At 40.6% G+C, this 21,507-nt stretch overlaps 1 protein-coding gene across 5 annotated transcripts in view; it reads right to left on the reverse strand.

Annotated features, from left to right (window-relative positions):
* Positions 1 to 107: 107 nt before the first annotated feature.
* Positions 108 to 21,507, reverse strand: part of DDX42 (DEAD-box helicase 42) — a 52,991-nt gene continuing 31,591 nt past the window's right edge. For 4 of the 5 annotated variants that reach the window (XM_027081208.1, XM_027081210.1, XM_027081206.1 and 1 more), the window contains 14 exons: positions 20,325 to 20,361; positions 19,345 to 19,494; positions 13,145 to 13,249; positions 11,561 to 11,680; positions 10,387 to 10,563; positions 9,713 to 9,841; positions 8,700 to 8,799; positions 8,060 to 8,107; positions 7,446 to 7,543; positions 6,222 to 6,498; positions 5,023 to 5,249; positions 3,373 to 3,483; positions 2,193 to 2,294; positions 108 to 1,705 (listed from right to left, as the gene is read on the reverse strand). In XM_027081208.1, the coding sequence (XP_026937009.1) occupies positions 992 to 1,705; positions 2,193 to 2,294; positions 3,373 to 3,483; positions 5,023 to 5,249; positions 6,222 to 6,498; positions 7,446 to 7,543; positions 8,060 to 8,107; positions 8,700 to 8,799; positions 9,713 to 9,841; positions 10,387 to 10,563; positions 11,561 to 11,680; positions 13,145 to 13,249; positions 19,345 to 19,494; positions 20,325 to 20,361 (2,395 nt within the window). In that variant the 3' untranslated portion in view covers positions 108 to 991. The remainder of the gene's footprint in view (positions 1,706 to 2,192; positions 2,295 to 3,372; positions 3,484 to 5,022; positions 5,250 to 6,221; positions 6,499 to 7,445; positions 7,544 to 8,059; positions 8,108 to 8,699; positions 8,800 to 9,712; positions 9,842 to 10,386; positions 10,564 to 11,560; positions 11,681 to 13,144; positions 13,250 to 19,344; positions 19,495 to 20,324; positions 20,362 to 21,507) is intronic. The other variant, XM_027081211.1, reaches the window with a different exon arrangement.

Here is a 21,507-nt window from a genome sequence, read left to right on the forward strand (position 1 = left end):
TTGATAACTCAAAAAACATCTGGGTGTTCACACCATGTGCACTGTTCTAAATCATATTTAATATGTCCCGACTCATGGTGAAGTAGAAATGACAAGCAATCCACAGGTCCCAGTAGTAAAACATTTACTAGAGCAAGCAGAAAGGAATGCACATCTTAAAGAAACCTTCACAAAGTCACAAAATTTGATGTATGTGTATTTCTTTTCCTTTTATAAACAAGATAGAACAAAAATCGTCAAAATCATTTCAGCAAAAGATTTTCCTACCATTATGGCAAGTTAAAAAAAATACAATGAAATAGGAGAAGACAATTTAAAAGCTGTTGTCAGGTTTTTGTTTTTTAAATTTAGCAACACTTTAGACCCAGAGCAGTCCTGTTTCCAGGACCCTCTCTCCCCCCTCAGCTGTAGGGACTCTGGATCTGGCAGGCTGCTGCTTCATGTCTCAGGACTGGACACGAACCTGGCTGGGAAACCTGAGCATCAACTCTCACTTAGAATCAGACCCCTCCCCTAACCTGCAGATGTTTGGGAAGCGCTTTGCTGCACATCCCCCTACCACCATGGACTAGGCTGCAGAAGCCTGTCTCAAATGGGGCCTGACTAGCCACAGAAAAAGAATTTTATTTGTAGGTGTTTTTAAGGTGACATTTTAGTAAAAAATATGTACTACATATAAACCTAGAGTGAGTTTTGTGCCCTATAAGGCCCTTTCTTCCAAGATATCCTCAACTGACCTTCGTGACACTCACCCAGAGCCAAAAGAAGCTGCCCAACTCTGACTGCTTCTAAGGACCAAAGCAGCTTCCCAAGAAAACATCTGGAAAATTATCCAGATGACGGGGTAATGTCTCCAAGCTTCAGCTATCCACTAAGGGCAGGGGGTCCTTACACCTTGTGCCCCAACCCAGCCCTGAGACACCTAGTTACCAAAAGTCTTTCTAAAAATAAAATTAAAAGACAATTGATTTCACGCTTCAGCACATACCCTCTAACTGTCCCATCGACTTTTCTTGCGCTTGGGTGGCTCGGGGACAGCGAAGCCATCAGTAGTCTTATCTGTCTTGCTGTCCATCTTGTCCATCTTGGTGCTGTCCACCTTGGGGTCCACCTTGCTTTCACGATTACAAATTTCTTTCCTGCTTTCACCATTCCGACCATCATTTGCACCTCGGCTCTCTCCATGTCTGCCTCCACTTCCTCCATGCCTGTTCTCTCCATGAGGATGGCCATCAGCATGACGGCGCCCATCAGCGTGACGGCTGCTGCTTTCTGGGTAGCGGTATCCCTCTCCATGGCGACCACCGTCTCCATGACGTGGGCTATCGCCATGCCGATTCCCACTCTCTCCGTGACTATGACGGCTTCCACCCCGGTTCTCAGTGTATCTCTCTCTTTTCCCATTGCCACCCCCAATCCCTTCTCGGCCGTTATTCCCTGAAGCTGTGTTGTTGACTCCCTGGGCTCCGGCAGAAGGATAGGTCACTGGGGCACTGCTGAGGTTCCCAGTACTGCCAAAGCCTGGGATGCCCTTTGTGGCACTGGCAATGGGGCTGTCAGGACTGTTATGGCCCTGTTGTTGGGCTGAATTAGTTGGAACTGAATTCAAGCTCCCTGCACTAGTCCATCCACTCGCCCCAGCAGCAGAGCTTCCAGCCTTCTGGTTGGTTAAACTGGCAGCAACAAAGTGACTCTTGTACTGTGACTAAAAGAGAGACAACAACAGTGGGTAAGACAGTAAGTTAAACTTGATGGCCCAGCTAGTTAACTGGATGCCAGCTAGCTAATTGGAGGTATAGAAGGATGATGGGTTCAGAGTTCACAAGAGACACAGAATCAAACTTGTCTTAGCTAAAAAATGGCAATTACTCTCAACCAGATTACAAGAGCCTTGGAGCCTTGAAGGCTGTTAAGGCAGGGAGGGAACACCAATCCTGCTGTAGGAGGAGGGCCCTGAGCATGACTGAAGTAGATGACCAGCAAGAGGGGTTTCTCTAGGCGCTACACCTGCAGCTCTAGGTAAGCTGCAGTTACGGTGATATTCGAAACTGAAAACAGGAGAAGGCCCTACCTAAATCCAGCAAACATCAAGTCTACGAGGCCAGCTACCATCTCAGGAAGACTGGGGCCCTCCTCACTGCCCAAGAGTTACCAGTGAAAGCTCTTAACTAAATGCTTAATTTCAGACCGACCTGGAAAGCTGCTTTCATTGCCGTCAGCCGATCTCCCATGGCTCCTGTGGAGGGCTTGTAGGCCTCATAATTGCTCATTACATTGTTGTTACTTCCTCGGTCCTAAAAAATCAACACACTCATGAGGATGGAAGAGTAAGTAGGAAAGCCCACTGCCACAGACTGGGCCTCAATATACTGAAAACTGAAGTGGGAGCTGAAATGGGAATGGGAAATTTTTAGAAAGTTATGCTTTGTGAGAAAAGAGGCACGGTAATGAATCATTTAAAAATGCTTATGCCTTTCAACCCAATAATTCTATTTCTGGGAACTAACCCGAATAGTCAGAAATGAGGTCAGATTATGCCCAAAGCTGATCACTTGGTATTATTTACAGACACAAATATAAACATGTTTATGTAATTATATAAAAATTACGTTAAGGCTGACAAGGCCACAAGGCAGTACAGCACATACGTGACTGCTCAGCCTCCCAGTCCAGACCCTAAAGAGTCTGAAGCCTCAGCTTCAGTGCTCAGCACAGTGTGGCCTCGGGTGCCTCCGTTTTATCATCTGTACTTACTCTGAGTGGCTGTGGAGACTGAGCTAACGTGTGGCTGCCCGGGCTGGCCCTGGCACATATTCAGTTCTCACTACCATCTATCTGCATGACCCACATCGTCATCATCACTGTAACATGGGGACAGATTTTGTATGTAACAAAGACACCAAGTTAACTGTGATGATGCAGAAATGGAGACTGGCAGCTTTCTTCCTTGGCTTAAGAAAGTGACAGGAAACAAAGTTAAGAAGGCCAGTCAGGGGGAGCTTCTGTTACTGTTTTGTGAGAAAAGCTAGCTCTCATATCTCTGGTTCGATTTCCCAGAATGTAGGAATCATTCCTGAGTTTAGTTACAAGCTGTAGCTGGAGTTTACAGAGTGACCCTCCGCTCTAGGCCAGTGCTGGAGGGCTGGTGGACAGACTGCTGGGCCCCACCTCCGGAGCTGGATTCACCAGGTCTAGGGTGGGGCACGAGTTTGCATGTGCTACTGGTCCAGGGACCACAGTTTAAGAACCACTGCTAATCTAAACTGGTATCCTGAGCACGCCTAGTCAGTCAAGGACACACAGGTGCTTCTTCAATAGAAGGTCACGTTAAGAGGCTCTCAGACAAGAATAATCCTAACATCCAGGACTCACCGTGTTCTCAGAGCCAAGGCCAGGCCGCTCCCTATAGCCTAGGCCTCCTCCACCAATGTTCAGCTTTTTCCCTTTCCCTCCTTTGAAGCGGGATTTCCGAAACCAGGCATTCTGCATTGAACACAATTCAAGGTTAAGACATGGGAGGAAGAGGCGCCCAGAGGAACGGGACGAGATCAAAAAGGAAACTAAATGGGAAGAACTTTTTGTTTCATCTTTTGCGAATGTATCTGTAGCAAAGGAGGAACTGTTCACAGGCACCACAGATTAGCTGCTTTTTGGTAGCTTCATCCGTCATATTTGTCAGGAGCCTTATCTAAGGCTTCCTTTTACTGCTCCTTCCTTCCTTCAGGGGCTCCAGGAAGGGAAGTGATTAAGATACACCTCAGATGCAGAGCAGTTACTCTGGCCATTTCTAACTTCCTTGAGGAAAATGAATTTATTCTCTATTTCTCAGACAATCTATATATAACATCTCTGGGGGTGGTTAGAGCTTTATCTGACGATCACGTTACACTCAAAAAGTACCTGAGGGCTTCCCTGGTGGTGCAGCGGTTAAGAATCCGCCTGCCAATGCAGGGAACACGGGTTCAAGCCCTGGTCCAGGAAGATCCCACATGCCGCGGAGCAACTAAGTCCAGGTGCCACAACTACTGAGGCCCGCGTGCCTAGAGCCCGTGCTCCACAACAGAGAAGCCACTGCAATGAGAAGCCCACGCACTGCAACGAGGAGTAGCCCCTGTTCACTGCAGCTAGAAAAAGCTCGCACACAGCAACGAAGACCAAACGCAGCCAAAAATAAAATAAATTTATCAAAAAAAAAAAAGTACTTGAAAGGTAGGGCAGGCTGGGCAAGGTGCTAATCAGGGAAGCTGATCAGTCTGAGAGCAGAGAAAGCCTGAGGCACAATGAGATGTAGGAAAATGCCACAGACAAAATACATCTTGTATTTAATTCAGGACTGGCTCTCCGCAAAAGGAAAGGAAACGTTATTCTACTCTCCCCTGCAATGCAGGTCCTTTACTCCCAGGTCTGGAAGCACAGGCAGTACCACAGCACAACTGCATTATGGGTGAACAGTTCTGTAGGCTGGCCTATGAATTTGAAAAACACATAAGTCTCTACTATCAGTCTCTACAAATCCATTTGTAATTTGGGGACTGTGTGTATTAAGACAACTCAAGGTTGAATTCAGTAGAATGCCTCACTCAGTTTTAAATGGGTAAGCAGTGTAGTCAAAGGTCTGAGATCTAGGTCTGAGAAGTAGTGAAATACATTTTTTTTTTTTAAAGACATCATACATTTTTAGCCCCCCAAAGAAAAAACTTTGGGGAAAAGGGCAGTGAGGAGACTAGTAGCTTTCTTTGATATTAACTTTGCTCACAAGCGTGGCATGGGGCAGGCAGAAAGAAATGTCACAGGGAGATTTTAGCACAAAGGAATAGCTTTTCAACATAAATGCTGCTGAAAGGAGAGGATGAGAGGACAGACCAGATGAGTTTTAATGTCCTACAATACCAATGTATACTTCATAAGTGCTGCCTGCCCAACTTTACTGTCATGTTTCTATGTTATCTGCCTCTGGCATATTGAAATTTTTTCGCTTAGTTTTACAACCTGGAGCAACCTGAAGTGTGTCCAGCCCCTCACCTGCATGGCCAGATCTAGGAGTTCCTTGGAAACATGCTGATTGGCTCCTTCCAAGTTCCGGACAAGGTCACCAGCAAAATTGCTATCCTTGGGTGTCAGCAAGGTATAGGCCACGCCTTTCTCACCCGCTCGTCCTGTTCGGCCAATCCTATGCGTATGGGTATCAATATCTCGTGCCACATCATAGTTAATGACAGTCTTAATTGAAGGAATGTCCAGACCACGGGCTGAAACAAAAAACAAAATTCTTTTATTCTTTATCAGGAGCCAAAACACCAAAGTGTCCCCAAATGCTAACCTAAGAACCCACATTCCTCTTATCTAAGCAAAGTACATGATTTGGTGTGCTGAGATACAGGCATGTAAGCTGCCCTTCTAGAACAAATGCCACTATCGTAGATTCTATGATGCTGGGTCAACTTAGTGTGTAAGGGACATCTATCTTCTACTATCAATAACCTGCCGTGGCCTCACTCTTGCACCAGAAATATGTAAAAAAAAAAAAAAAAAAAAAGTAAAACCAACATCAAATGTGTCCTGAAGCTGAGAAGTGATCTCCTTTCTGCGAGAAAATACCAGTTTTTAAGGGTAGCTATTAAAACTCAGCAGAACAAACTCAAAAATCACACTTCAAAACTTTTTCTGATCTTGAGTGAAGTATGCCAAACTAAATAATCAATGTGAGGTATGTACTATATTCAGACACACAACAGCGGCATAGCCCACGATGTGACTGTGTAAACAATTTCTTCCCCAAGTGTCTTCCAACTGCAGGGATTCTTTTTTTCAGAGGAACATTAAATGAAAAGTGGTGGGCTTCCCTGGTGGCGCAGTGGTTGAGGGTCCGCCTGCCAACGCAGGGGATGCGGGTTCGCGCCCCGGTCTGGGAGGATCCCACGTGCTGCAGAGCGGCTGGGCCCATGAGCCATGGCCGCTGAGCCTGTGCGTCCAGAACCTGTGCTCCGCGGCGGGAGGGGCCACAGCAGTGAGGGGCCCACGTACCGCAAAAAAAAAAAAAAAAAAAAAAGTGGTACCCAGAGCTCCAGACTGTAATCACGGTGCTCTGAACTGCTGCACCACGGGGTGTGGCCAGCCAGGCCAGCAGAGTGCCTTCAATCAGCCTCCTCAGATATTAAAGGTCTTATATAGCAAGACAGAGCACCCTTATAGCATGGTTACTGGGGAAATTCATACCCTACCTGCAACATCTGTGGCCACGAGGACTGGGATGTCCTTTTTCTTAAAGTCTGAAATAACCTTGTTTCTTTCACTCTGATCCATGTCACCATGGAGCAGGCCAAGACTATGACCCTCCTGTTTAAGGTTATTGGCTAGCTCTTCAGCATTGGCTTTTTTAGTAACAAACAGGAGGACACTTCCTGAAGAGGTAAACTCCACTAGACGCCGGGTGAGCCAGTTCCATTTACTAGGCCCAGAATGCAGAATCTCCACAATCTGAGTCACATCTTCATTTGCCTGAAAAGAAATAAATGAAAAAGATAATTGCGACATTTGTGCCACAGGGCATGTGAATTAGGACCAGCCATCACATTTTCTACCTGCATCTGGAAGAACCTTGAATAATCCCTCTTCTCCTTGGGCCTTTCTTCAGCAAGTCAAGTGTAGCTCAAATTTTACATCCCTTAGCAAATCACAGTGCTCTCCACCTCCCCTGACGTGTACATATACCTAATAATCTGTAAGCCCCAGTGCTTTGCTCAATACTTCTCTATATGCCTATTCAGATTATTCCCAATAGAGTAAGCTCCTTTTCTGTCCTTCCCACTTACTGTTCCTAGTACAATTCATACATGCAAATAGAAGGCACTTAGTGATGAAAAGCAGACAATGTCAAAAAGCTAACTGCACAGAACTTTAATAAATATACCAAGCAAACTAAGGAATTCTCAAAGCAGCCTTAATTTACTTCCAAATCACAATTCAGAGAAATTTTCCACATAGGACATATTTATAGGTAAGGAAAAAAAAACCCTTAACTCATTTTCACCAGGCCTTTCACATCTCCCCACTCCACGCTGTGCAGGCCTACTCCCACAATCACTTATGATGTCAGTTCCATCCTAACTGACCAGTAGTCTTTCGGGCAAAACCTGCTTTTACCCCAAAAAAATACTTTTAAAAAAAAACCTTTTATTCTGGAAAAAACTTCAACATTCAAAAAGAGTAAAATGAACAAAATCAACTCCCATGTATCCATCACCAAGCTTCAACAATTACTAACATTTTGCCAATCACGTTTCACCTATTTCCCCCAACCCTGGTGTTTTTAAAGCAAATTTGAAACATGCTGCCTCATCTGTAAACGCATAATATTTTTTTCTCAATAGTGAGAAGTTAATTCCATGTCACCATAGTAAGAGAAATAACCCACTGGGATCCTATCCAGCCCTGCTTAGGGTTACCTCTCCAATATCCCCCTGCACCACACGAATAGGGTCAATCAGGATGTCTCTGGCCAGTTTTTCAATCTTTTTCCGAAAAGTTGCACTGAATAAGAGAGCTAAAAGGTAAAGTAAATTCTGTTAAAGAAACAATATGACTTCTTTTCTGAATACCCACTAAGCTTCCCACTGACACTGCTCAGTTTTTAAAAAAGTAAACCCACCTGAACTTTAAATTTAGTTTAAAAATTAATTCACTAAGGAAAAAAAAAAAACTTGCCCTTATTCTAACTTTATGCATTTTCAGTTAAGACAGGGGTCGTCAGCATGGTTCAGAAAAAGGCTCTTGACTTCAAATCAGCATATCTGCACTGTGTATTGCCTCTAGCCAGTGATAAAACTTTATGAATTGGGGCAAGTAATTTAATCCTCAGCCTTGGTTTCATCATCTATAAAAATGAGCAAGTTCTATCTAATGATCTCTAAGGTCCTGTCACCATCATTATCTTCCCCTTTATGGTTCCTCACTAGAACACACATGATCATTTTTGCTGCCATAGCTGTGAGTGCTTATAAAATAAATAGGTGTTTATTCTGAGTACAAACATGGCTTAATGAAACTGCTTCATACGTACTCTGTCTGTCGGGACGGACGTGACTTGCTATGGATCGCACCTGGTACTCTGGAAGAAGTAGAACAGTAAAATTAGTATCATACCTCTGTATGACAGTTTGGGATGCCTGGGAAAAGTCATTTTAGTAAAAATCTTCACATGAGACATTATAAGAATTAAGGAAATTCTGGAACTCCTAGACCTATCACTCAGTATGAAACTCAGAAACACTTACCCCAGCACCATTGGCTGGGCCCAGGGATGATCCAATCCATAAAGATAGCTATTTAGAATTTTCACACAGCTGGTTAAGTCAAGGAGGACAGGAAAGCAAAAGGCCTTGAATGATATGACATCCACCTACCTAAGAACACAGACCTTGACCTTCACAAAGGCATATGAATAAAAATAAAGCCTAGAGATGGTATTTCCCTTATATTCACAGGTACTTTCAAATGTCCTCAACCCAGTTAAGCCTAACATACTTTTCCTGAAAAAACTCCTAAAAATAGTTAATGTCTTAGCAATATCTCTATGGTCTAATCCTATCCAGGAGTATTTTTAGCTTCTCTCGTGCAGAGAAAAAATTAAGTCTAGAAAGATATGGAGAAAACTAGTATCATGAGGACGGGGACAGAAGAAACTGGTATTCAAGGCATACCAAATCCCATGTCAAACATTCGATCTGCTTCATCAAATACAAGGTAAGAGACTCTTTGAAGGTTGGTAGCTTTCTTCTTCACATGATCAATAAGTCGACCCTATGAGATCCAGAAAATGAATAGTAAGCATAGTCATCCCAGTGTCTGCTGGACACTGGTTCCAGGATCACCCACACTCACCTCCCACGAGGACGCTCAAGTCCCTTAAACAAAATGAAGGAGTATTTGCACATACAACCTACACACACCCTCCTGTATCCTTTAAACCATCTCTACTTATAATACCTAACGCAACGTAAATGCTACGTAAATAGTTGCCAGCACGCAGCAAATTCAAGTTTTGCTTTTTTGGAATTTTTTTCCCCTGAATATTTTCAATCCTTGGTTGGTGAAACTCACAGGGAAACCTGCCGATGTGGAGGGCCGATGGTATAAAGGCATTTACAAGAACTTTCTAGAGCTCCACTCCTGGGAAAAGTGCTAATACTCCAGTCTTAGACCGTAATAGACACTAGTCTGACAGCCTCAGACTTTACGCACTACAGAGCCCAAAAGAACAGAAAATCTGAAAACTCAACAGGATTCTTCCTTTACATTAATTTTGATTTAAATTGTGGAAAGATGGTCAGAACTATTTTTTGTGAGGCATTCTGAAATTACCTAAGTTAAAGCCTTATTAATGGGTTTTAATGTTTAAACTACAATCTTCTAGGCAGTTCTGACCATACCCTGAACAACTTTCTGATTCTTGGTGCTCTCAGTAAGCATCGATCCCTTTTCTAGGAGAGCATAAGAAAAACTGTTTGCTATAGAGGGGAATTCACAGCAGAGAGAATCTTATTGGACTGCTATTTTAGGCTAGCAATCAAAATTAAACCAAAGCCACCAGCTGTCATTGCATCAGAGTATTCTTAACCCTGCTTTACCACATTTTAGGGGAAATGCCCTCCAACAACTAACCATTTTTCTTCATACCAAGAGAGGCTGATATTTAAACCCAAGACATACTTACTGGTGTACAGACAACAATCTCTGCCCCTTCCTGAAGGGCCTTGGCCTGCTCCCACATGCTCCCTCCTCCATATACGGCTACTGATCGGAGATTATACGCTTTCCCAAACCGCTTGCATTCTGCGTGGATCTACAAAGTTGACATAATGACGTATTAACAAACTGTGACAACAGACACCTCTGTCATAACCCAAAAGGGAGCTATGAAAAACACACAGAATGCGATATCAATAGAAAATCAAAAGCCAGAAAATGCTTTAAAAACACAATTTTACTTATAAAGTAAATGAACAGAGTACCATTATCATATCTTAACAGGCTATCTAAAATCTTGTTGTGATTATTCTTTTTCACGTCTCTTCCCGACCCTGTTACTGCCCTTCTAGCAGACAGAATGAATTAACCCAGGAGGAAAACTTATAATACAGTTCCCATATTAATTTGGTTATACAGAAAATCTATAACACATAATATTTTCCAGAAGTTTCCTGGTAGCACAACAATGTGAATGTACTTAATGCCACTTAACAGTACATTTAAAAATGGCTATAATAGTAAATTTTGTGTATTTCACTACAATTAAAAAAAAAAGTTTCCTGGTAATTCTACCCATTTGACTGGCTAGTCCCTTATCAGGTAACAATATGGAGGGGGGCTTCTACACAAAGCACATACCTGCTGACAAAGCTCCCTAGTAGGACACACAATCACTGCAATTGGTCCATCACCCGGTTCCAATTCTTTCTGGTCCATTATATGAATCAACATGGGCCAGATAAAGGCCGCAGTTTTCCCACTGCCTGTTTTGGCAATACCAATCATGTCTCTACCACTTAATGCCACAGGTACACCCTAGAGAAAAAGAAAAAAAAAAAAAAAATCCACTCCAAACTTTCAATTTTAAAGATGTGCTGAAGGAAATTCTGTGGAAGGGTAAATGACTATTCATGACATTTATTTCCAATGGAACAAAAATGTCCTGGGCTATGCATACTGGCTATGGAATAACAAGAAATACCTGGAATTTCCATTAACTTCTTGATCTGTAGGAAATATTATCATTGCTAAAATTTTTAAAAATTTGTCCCCCTTGTGAAGGTAGAGACTGTCTCATCCACATACTGAACTGCGTAGAAATGAATAAAATCCATATATAAATGAGAAACAGAAGCTATTACCTTCAGTTATGAGAATTTTCAGGCCATGGACAAAGGAATCCTCATAATCGACAGTGCTAAACTTCTCCATGCACAAATTTTATTTTGTTCAGTCTAGGCCTAATGAACTATTTTCTTCAGATCATATTTTCAAGACATTTATCAGACACAAAAGAACATTTCCCAGCCCCTTAGCAACTTTTTTAAAAAATAGGTTAAGTAGATTTATTAATATAGGTTGCTTGTGAAAGACACAAGTGGGCAGGCAAGAGGGCTCTGCCCCAAGAACTAAGCAGACATTTTTATAATCAAAGGAAAAGTGCGGAGGGGGAGAAGACCACCTCATGTCCTAGGTCACAGGCAAGTTCCTAGCACAGGCTGCCAAGTGAGGGTCCTTCCTTGGCTTTGCACAGGAAAGAATTCAAGAGCCAGCCATAGTAAAGTGAAAGCAGTTTATTTAGAAAGACACACATTCCATAGACAGAATGCAGTCCACCTGAGAAGGTGAGAACAGCCAGCAACTTCTTAAGAGTGGTAAAAAATTCACTTTTGCTCTTTAATTTTAAAACGTTTCAAAAATTCTATCCATGTCAATACAGTTCTATACTAAACTTTCATTGCTTTGACTTGTTAAAAAAAAAAAAGTCACAATGTCATTCTACTTCATTTTTCTTTCAATATGTTTTACTTACCTGGCACTGTATTGGAGTGGGCTGTGTGTACTCAGATTTCCGAATCTGGTGCATAAGTTGCTCATCAAACCCAAAATGAGCAAAACTACTTCCTGGTCTAGGAGGTGCAGCACCAGAAACCTAGAGATAAAGACAACTTGCAGGAATGACTTGTACTTCAAAACAAACAGCATTAGAAGTTCAAGAATATTTGCCTGTATCTACCTAGCATTTAGTTGGGAGTATGAAGAAGTGAAAATATAAGTCTGTAGCTAAGAGCCTACACTGTTTGAAAAGGTAAAATTCAAATAATAACAGGTCTAAAACCGCATATAAAAAACTCCAAGATAAATATTCCTGAGATAATAGCCGTATCATTTTAAATGATTAAGGGCCTAGAAATCTCTTAAATCAAAATCAATTTTCTCATAAGAAATAAAAAGATGTTCAGTAAATTGGAAAAAGCCATTAATATACTTCTTCCATTTGCATAACTATTAACCAGGTGGTAGAAAAAATAAAATTTACTCTTGAAATAAAGAGTGCAAATGAGCTCCAAATTCAGACACGTCTATACCCACTAGTTACAAAGATACTGTCTACTGTCTCCAATTTCAGTGATGCCTGAAGAGCTAACATCCCGCTTAGTGATGATCCAGACACTGCCAAACGTTGTTTGAACTGCACCCAGGTGAAGAACTGGGCTCCACCTCCATCAAGGTTTCTCAGGTGATGCTGATATTTCCAACCAGGATTTCACTTAAAGGTTTTTTGAAGGGGTACTTCTTGGAAAACAGACAAGTACATACGTGTACACACACACACACACACACACACACACACACACACACACACACACACACACCCCTACCCTCAGAAAACACAAGTTCAAACATCATGTAGCAACTGGTAAGGCCAGAAAGTTGTCCACACAAGAGCATACATCACTGTATTATCTGTATCACTGTATTATCTGTGTGTTTCACTTACCATCTAGCAGCACCCTAAACAATGTGGTCAGTGTGCAACCCAAAGCTTTTTAGTGGACAATTTAAACCATTATTCTGATATTAGTACATGCATATTTTTTAAAGTTGTTAATTTCTTCTTCTAATTAAAAATGCGTGCTGTATATAGTTTGAGAAGCAAGTGTATCTTAATTTCGAAATAGTCTAAAACTTCCAATATTGTCCACATCTATTAATCTTGTCTCCTCTTCCTGAAGATGGGAACCCCTTGTCTTCATCTCTAGCCCACCCAACGCAGTTCTTAGCATACTGTTCTCACTGCAGAAATACTTGCTGATTAGTTTTAAGGTCACATGACCTACTGTTCCAACACAACACACAAAGTTGACTGAACACATACATATAGTATTCATGTGTATCACATGAAAGAATGAATAATCCTATCCTAAAACAGCTATAAGACTAAAACAACAAAATCAAGACACAAGAGCCCAAGGGATCTAATTATTACTTTATCAAAGATAGCTCAGGGACTATTAGACAAGAAATTCAAGATTATTTCAGTTTGGATAAGCAGTAATACTAACCCTGCACTAATTAACATTAATATGAATATTTGCCTTAATGGCTGACTTACCCGAAGATTGAGCTTATGCCGGAGATCTATTAGCTGCTGTGGGGTGAGGTTGGTTATCTCTTCATGTTCATTGTAAAAATTTTTTTCAAATGGTGGATAGTCAATCTGCAGGTCCAATTATTCAAAGTTAGTCTAGAATTCAAGAGTCAATCCTGTAAGTTTGATTTTAATGCAAAATAACCTTTCACAAATATTATACAAGTAAAGCCATAACCAGCTAGAGAGAACAAAGGAATTCATTTATTCATGACACAAATCCCAAAAGTACAGCCAGTACTTTTTCTTGTTCCTGTTTTCAATATAAACACCGACCTATTTCCTAAAGAGACTCTTAGGACACCTCAGGTTTGAACAGCCTTGATGCAGACTAGGGAATCTCTAATGCCAAAAAGGACTCAGATATTCCATCATATAACATTTAAATATGTTCTGCAGTAAGCTGTTCACCTAGATCTCGGCATTTAAAAACATTTCTAATATTTCCTTTGGGGAGAGCTCTACCTTTAGAGGGAGTTCCATTCTTTTTAAAAACATGGAACTGTTTACATAACTTTTAAGAAATGTATGGCCAAGCATTTCCAGTTCCAAAGAGGGAAGAAGTCATTTCTGCCAATCTTTCATAGCTTACTGTACTAAGAATACAAAACACTAGCATATTTACCACATGTGAATCTGGCTAAATGATTCTCTTTCTGACATGATATGTCTACAATAAACTTATTCTTTAAGGAGAACTTATGCCTTTCATAGGTGGTCAAAAATTTCATAACTCGAGATACAGCCTAAAATTAATTATCTTTCTATGGTACTATCAACAAAAAGAAAGAATTTAGTTTTATTATTAACAGGACCTTTGGTTATGCTCCCCACAATGCTGCACTAAGCCCTTTTCTTCAGTTCTCTTCTCTTACCAGAACAGAAGGTCCATGAGGGCAAGAATTTTTGTCTTTGTTCACAAAAATTTACAAATATGTAAATTTTTTACACACACACATTTTTTTTTTAACCCAGAAGAGAGGAAAAAAAAAGAAGAATGTGAAGAAAGGGGTATCCTTTCTTCATATCTGGTCTCTCCTGGCAGACTTCTCATTATATTAAGACAACTGTGGGATACCCCAGGCAGGATAATGAAGTTTGACCACTTTGTCAAATATCTCAAATATTTTATTAAATGAATATTTCAAATATTTGAGCTTTTCCTTATTAGCTTTTCACTCTTTATCATGCATGCATCCTCCTAGATCAGTTTCAGATATTTAACTTGCCACATGTAAAAATGCCAACTCCTTATGTGGTAACAGCTGTGCCAAAGGAAACATTTAAAAAGCTGAATATAACCCATACTCCAGTCTAGACCAGTAGTTCTCAAACTTTTTAGTCTCATGTACCCTTTACACTTAACAGAAACACAATGAGCTTTTGTTTATGTAGGTTAAATCTACTGATATTTACTGTATTAAACTTAAAACAGACAAATTTTAAAATTCATGTTAAAGTAACAACAAACCCGGGAACCTACCTCAACATAATAAAGGCCATATATGACAAACCCACAGCCAACATTGTTCTCAATGGTGGAAAACGGAAACCATTTCCTCTAAGATCAGGAACAAGACAAGGTTGCCCACACTCACCACTATTATTCAACATAGTTTTGGAAGTTTTAGCCACAGCAATCAGAGAAGAAAAAGAAATAAAAGGAATCCAAATCAGAAAAGAAGAAGTAAAACTGCCACTGTTTGCAGATGACATGATACTATACATAGAGAATCCTAAAGATGCCACCAGAAAACTACTAGAGCTAATCAATGAATTTGGTTGAGTAGCAGGATACAAAATTTAATGCACAAAAATCTCTTGCAGTCCTATACACTAACGATGAAAAATCTGAAAGAGAAATTAAGGAAACACTCCCATTTACCTTTGCAACAAAAAGAATAAAATACCTAGGAAAAAACCTACCTAGGGAGACAAAACACCTGTATGCAGAAAGCTAAGACACTGATGAAAGAAATTAATGATGACACAAACAGATGGAGAGATATACTATGTTCCTGGATTGGAAGAATCAACATTGTGAAAATGACTATACTACCCAAAGCAATCTACAGATTCAATGCAATCCCTATCAAACTACCAATGGCATTTTTCACAGAATTAGAACAAAAAATTGCACTATTTGTATGGGAACACAAAAGACCCCGAGTAGCCAAAACAATCTTGAGAAAGAAAAACGGAGCTGGAGGAATCAGGCTGACTTCAGACTACACTACAAACCTACAGTAATCAAGACAGTATGGTACTGGCACAAAAACAGAAATATAGATCAATGGTACAGGATAGAAAGCCCAGAGATAAACCCATGCACATATGGTCACTTTATCTTTGATAAAGGAGGCAAGAGGATACAATGGAGAAAAGACAGCCTCTTCAATAAGTGGTGCAGGGAAAACTGGACAGCTACACGTAAAAGAATGAAACTAGAACACTCCCTAACACCATACACAAAAATAAACTCAAAATGGATTAAAGACTTAAATGTAAGGGCAGACACTATAAAACTCTTAGAGGAAAACACAGGGAGAACACTCTATGACATAAATCACAGTAAGATCCTTTTTTGACCCACCTCCTAGAGAAAGGGAAATAAAAACAAAAACAAATGGGACCTAAAGAAACTTAAAAGCTTTTGCACAGCAAAGGAAACCATAAAAAAGATGAAAAGGGACTTCCCTGGTAGCACAGTGAAGAATCTGCCTGCCAATGCAGAGGACACGGGTTCGAGCTCTGGTCCAGGAAGATTCCCACATGCTGCAGAGCAACTAAGCCCGTGCACTGCAAATGAGCCTGTGCTCTAGAGCCCACAACTACTGAAGCCCGCATGCCTAGAGCCCATGTTCCGCAACAAGAGAAGCCACTACAATGAGAAGCCGCACACAGCAAAGAAGAGTAGCCCCCACTGGCCACAACTAGAGAAAGCCCGCGCACAGCAATGAAGACCCAACACAGCCAAAAATAATAAATAAATAAATAAATTTATTTTAAAAAGATGAAAAGACAACCCGCAGAATGGGAGAAAATATTTGCAAATGAAGCAACGGACAAAGGATTAATCTCCAAAATTTACAAGCAGCTCAATATCAAAAAAACAAACAACCCAATCCAAAAATGGGCAGAAGACCTAAATAGACGTCTCTCCAAAGAAGATATACAGATTGCCAACAAACACATAAAAGGATGCTCAGCATCACTAATCATTAGGGAAATGCAAATCAAAACTACAATGACGTATATCTCCTCACACCAGTCAGAATGGCCACCATGAAAAAATCTACAAACAATAAATGCTGGAGAGGGTGTGGAAAAAAGGGAACCCTCTTGCACTGTTGGTGGGAATGTAAACTGATGCAGCCACTATGGAGAACAGTATGGAGGTTCCTTACAAAACTAAATATAGAACTACCATATGACCCAGCAATCCCACTACTGGGCATATACCCTGAGATAACCATAATTCAAAAAGAGTCATGTACCACAATGTTCACTGCAGCTCTATTTACAATAGCCAGGACATGGAAGCAACCTAAGTGTCCATCAACAGATGAATGGATAAAGAAGATGTGGCATATATATACAATGGAATATTACTCAGCCATAAAAAGGAACGAAATTGAGTTATTTGTAGTGAGGTGGATGGACCTAGGGTCTGTCATACAGAGTGAAGTAAGTCAGAAAGAGAAAAATGAATACCATATGCTAACACATATATATGGAATCTAAAAAAAGAAATGGTTCTAATGAACCTAGGGGCAGGACAGAAATAAAGACACAGACACAGAGAATGGACCTGAAGACAAGGGGAGGGGGAAGGGTAAGCTGGAACGAAGTGAGAGAGTAGCACTGACATATATACACTACCAAATGTAAAATAGATAGCTAGTGGGAAGCAGCCACATAGCACAGGGAGATCAGCTAGGTGCTCTGCGACCACCTAGAGGGGTGGGATAGGGAGGGTGGGAGGGAGATGCAAGAGGGAGTGGGATATGGGAATATATGTATGCATATAGCTGATTCACTTTGTTATACAGCAGAAACTAACACAACACTGTAAAGCAACTGTACTCCAATTAAGATGTTAAAAAAACCCCACAACAAACCCATCACACTTTAACATAAATGCTTTAATAAAAGTAACTTTTTTTTTTATAACTTTCCTTTACATTTTTGCAAATCATTCTAATGTCTGACTAAGAAAATATTTCCTACTGCAAACTGTTGCAACGTTGTTTTGATTAAAGCCAAAGAAATCTGTCCTCACAAAGATATGTAGTTGGAAAAGGGACAGTAGTATTTATTAATAATCTTTTCAGATGCTTGTGGACTTTAACTCTTCTTCAATACTACACTAAACCTTGACAAATGGACATTTCTTAAAGATTATTTTCATTGTGTAATCTGAAACTGTATCAACTAACTTTTACATTCTGTTACATTACAATTCATCGGTCTATCACGCACTTTGAATGGAGCCTTTACTCACGCATGATTTTGTAACATCGTGTATTGGCCATTTGAAAACAATGGTTCACTGAAATGGTCTGCAGATCATCCAAAACATTTCATTATATAATTAAAAAACTACATATATCATGGTTGATTATCAACAGACTTTAAGTATTAGAAAGCTATCAAGCTCACCATGGTGAATATGTTTCCCAAATTCTAAGTTTTGCTTGAAAGCTTGATTTTCTACCATTGGCAATAGACACTTGTTTTCCTTGAAGTGTCATTCATTTTCTCAAGTGAAAATGGTGTTCCATGAAAAAAAAGCATCTAGCTTAGCTCACAACTCGAACACCTAAGTGCCTTTCCTTGAGACAACTGTCATATTTTGGCATGCAATAGAAATGATTTGCCCTTCCCATTTTGTCACAGGATAAAAAGACATGTTAACATAAAGGTCAAGATTTAATAAATATTTTTTACTGTTTCATCAAGGATACTGTTAAGTGAAACTGGTTTGTATTTGTTTTGGGTTTTTTTGGGGGGAGCGGTGTGTGACTGTGATGATCTGGCAGGGAGAAGCAACTGGTGCTACTGTCCTGATTCATGTTAATGCATCAGCATTGCTTTTAGTCATTGGTGCAAATGCTGACACAGTGAAAAAGGTAAATGATCTCAGCATTACTATGAAAATTCTTTTGACTTTGTAGACTCTGTGAAAAGATCCTTCTAGGACTCCTTGGACCACACTTTGAGAACCACTGCTCCAGATCTAGAATCACTGTATGCAAGGTCTAGTCTGATATTTAACCTGGATGAAATACTGATTTCCGCCCCCACCGCAAGTGAGTACACTGATATCCTCATTTCCTTTTCCTGATTTAAGGGCCATGTAATTCCTGGTTCCACTTGGAGGAACAACCCCTCATCTGTTCCAGATCTAGGAGAAATACTAAAGATTTACAGCAATTAAAAAGCAAATGCAGGGGCTTCCCTGGTGGCGCAGTGGTTGAGAATCCACCTGCCAATGCAGGGGACACACATTCGAGCCCTGGTCCGGGAAGATCCCACATGCCGCAGAGTAACTAAGCCCGTGCGCCACCCCTACTGAGCCTGTGCCCTAGAGCTCGTGAGCCATAACTACTGAGCCCATGTGCCACAACTACTGAAGCCCACGCGCCTAGGGCCCATGCTCTGCAACAAGAGAAGCTACAGCAATGGGAAGCCCATGCACCACAACGAAGAGTAGCCCCCGCTCTCCACAGCTAGAGAAAGCCCGCAAACAGCAACGAAGACCCAACACAGCCAAAAATAAATAAAATAAATTTATTTTAAAAATAAATAATAAATTTAAAAAATAATTAATTCATTAATTTTTAGAAAAGCAAATGCAGGCCCACGGACCCACTGTGAGATGAAGATGGTAAGTGATGGTGCAGAAAACAAGTACAATTGCTTGAAAAAAAATGAATGTGAGCAAGTGACTCAGCTGTACCTTCAACAGTATAGGCTACAAAGTCTCAACCACTCAGTCACCTTCTGACTCAACCATTTGGTAAAGATGACAAGAGTCCAAAGAAATAGTCTCATGACATAATAAGGAGTACGAATCAGGATATTGGGGAAAACCTAAATATTAAAGCTAAAGAAAACTATCAGCTTGAAAGAAGAGTCAAATTCAGCAAGAAACACCATACCTCTGAATGATCAATGGGAGGAAGAGGATCAATGATTTTTTTGGAAGGTGCAATTGGATTTCCGTCACTATCATATTCCAAATTATCCTCCTCTTCCTCCTGAACCACGCCAGCAGTTGGATTCTCTGCCATGTACCGAAAATAAGCTTCCTGCAGGAAAGCACAAGAACATAATCATACCCAAGTATAAATGAGAACATTTCTGCTCCTGTAATTAGTGCATACAGTGTACAGATAACTGCACAGTTTAAATACCTACCAAGACTCTTACTAGCAATGATTCCTTTAACAATAGCAGTATTCAGAGGGACAATCAGAGGAAATGAATGAGACGGTTACTACCATAAAATGATTTAGCTTGCTTAAAAGAAGACATATATCTGTCTGTTCCACAGCCTTCCTCGGGTGGGGTGCCCAGAGCTGTGGAACACATGCTGTGGCTTTACCAATCCAAGTTTGGAAGGTGACACTGATTAGAAGGGTCACAAACCTGGGAAAGGCTCACTCTGGTTCCCTTCTCACCATCCCACAACTGAATGGGGGAAAAAAAATACTAACGAATAAAAACCCTAAAGGACAGTCATTTAATTAATGTTCCATCTTGAAACACAAGAATCACAAACAGAACTCTTAGAAACAGGTAGAGGTTAGATGTTGCTAGAGTCCATCCGTAGATCCCACTCTACTCTACTCCTTGACTTATCAGAAGAAACATTAATTTTGGATTAAAAAAATCAAGCTGAATAAAGCTCATATTTGCTTTTGATATCATAGTTGATCAAAAATTCCATCTTCAACATGGGGGAAAGTCACATGAATCTTTATATTACCAACTGGTCACACACGCAGAAAAGCAGCAAGTCAAATGACATTCCCTCCTGAACGTCAGGAATGGCCATTTCAGTGAAGGCAAGCTCTAGCTTGTCCCCAGTACAGACTTTGTGGGGTAAAAGTAAAAGAAATACTGCATAGGAACTCACTTGGTCATCTTCCTCTTCAATGTCATCTCGAATACCCCTGGAAAAACAAGCGGAGAAACAAACTTCCCTGCAAATGTTCCACATACCCAGCTCCATACTTATAGCACATTAGTGTTGAATTCCATACAGCACAGGAACTCTCAACACTAACAATAACAAAGCAGCAATAAGCACACTGTAAACTATCCATCCATCATACATGTCTGGTTTCAGTCTGTAAGCCACAGTTTGCATTTCTTTTGAATGGGATGATATGGTACCCCTAGAAACATCAAATACTAACAAGAACATAGGGAGTAAAAACTTTTGAAGAGAGATACCCAAGGACCCCAGGCTTGTCAACCCCATACAACAAACACAGTACAGTGTTTAATATAAAGCATTTTATATTAAAAAAAAAAAAACCTGCATTTGGTACATGCTAAAAAGACTGTCACAACTTTCTTAATGTGCCCCAGAGTTTCTAGCCCTGGAGTAACTACGTTCAGCCAAAATCCTTGGGGACAGAGAGAAAAACTACATCAACTCTTTTTAAAATTTGGGACTAAAACTCCCAAACAGTTCACATGGAGAAGCGGACCATCGCCACTTGCATCTCTCAGGAGCTGTGGACAGTATGGTTGCTTAGTTCCCATAAGCATCTCTTTTTAATCAGACTTTCTTCCTAACCTAGTGCACTTGCTATCCCTAAGGCAAGCAGCACCGCCAGTGAAGGGCAGCTGGAAGAGGATGCAGCACACAATAAACGCCAAAGAGAGGGCTGAACCTCCATATGGCACAGGAACCTTGGGGAGGGCCTGAGCACTGACTGCCAAGTAGAGGTAAAAGTCCAACCATGCCTCCCTGTACTTGGTAAAAAAGCCTTAAGAAGAGTATATTCAGCAAGGGGACGAGGAGAATTCTCTTTCCTAGAAAATAAAGTATTTCAAGTTCTGACTAGTGGCTAAAGCATGTCACCCCTTAAATAAATTTTTATTATTTATTAAAAATATACACAGTTTTTTGTGTACAATCACCATTACTTCTTAAAATCAATCACACAGGCGTAAGTCTATTTCATATCAGTTATGGGACAAGACTGAAAAATGAACCCAAACTTTAGTAATGATGCTCTCTCGATTCTCTCTGTAACTCATTCTTGTGTTTACTAAAAACTATTTATAGTTGAATACCAAAAAGAATG

Source organism: Aethalodelphis obliquidens, unplaced genomic scaffold (genome assembly GCF_003676395.1).
Source record: "Aethalodelphis obliquidens isolate GAN/ISIS:26980383/991018 unplaced genomic scaffold, ASM367639v1 scaffold44, whole genome shotgun sequence".
NCBI classification, from domain to species: Eukaryota; Metazoa; Chordata; class Mammalia; order Artiodactyla; family Delphinidae; genus Aethalodelphis; species Aethalodelphis obliquidens.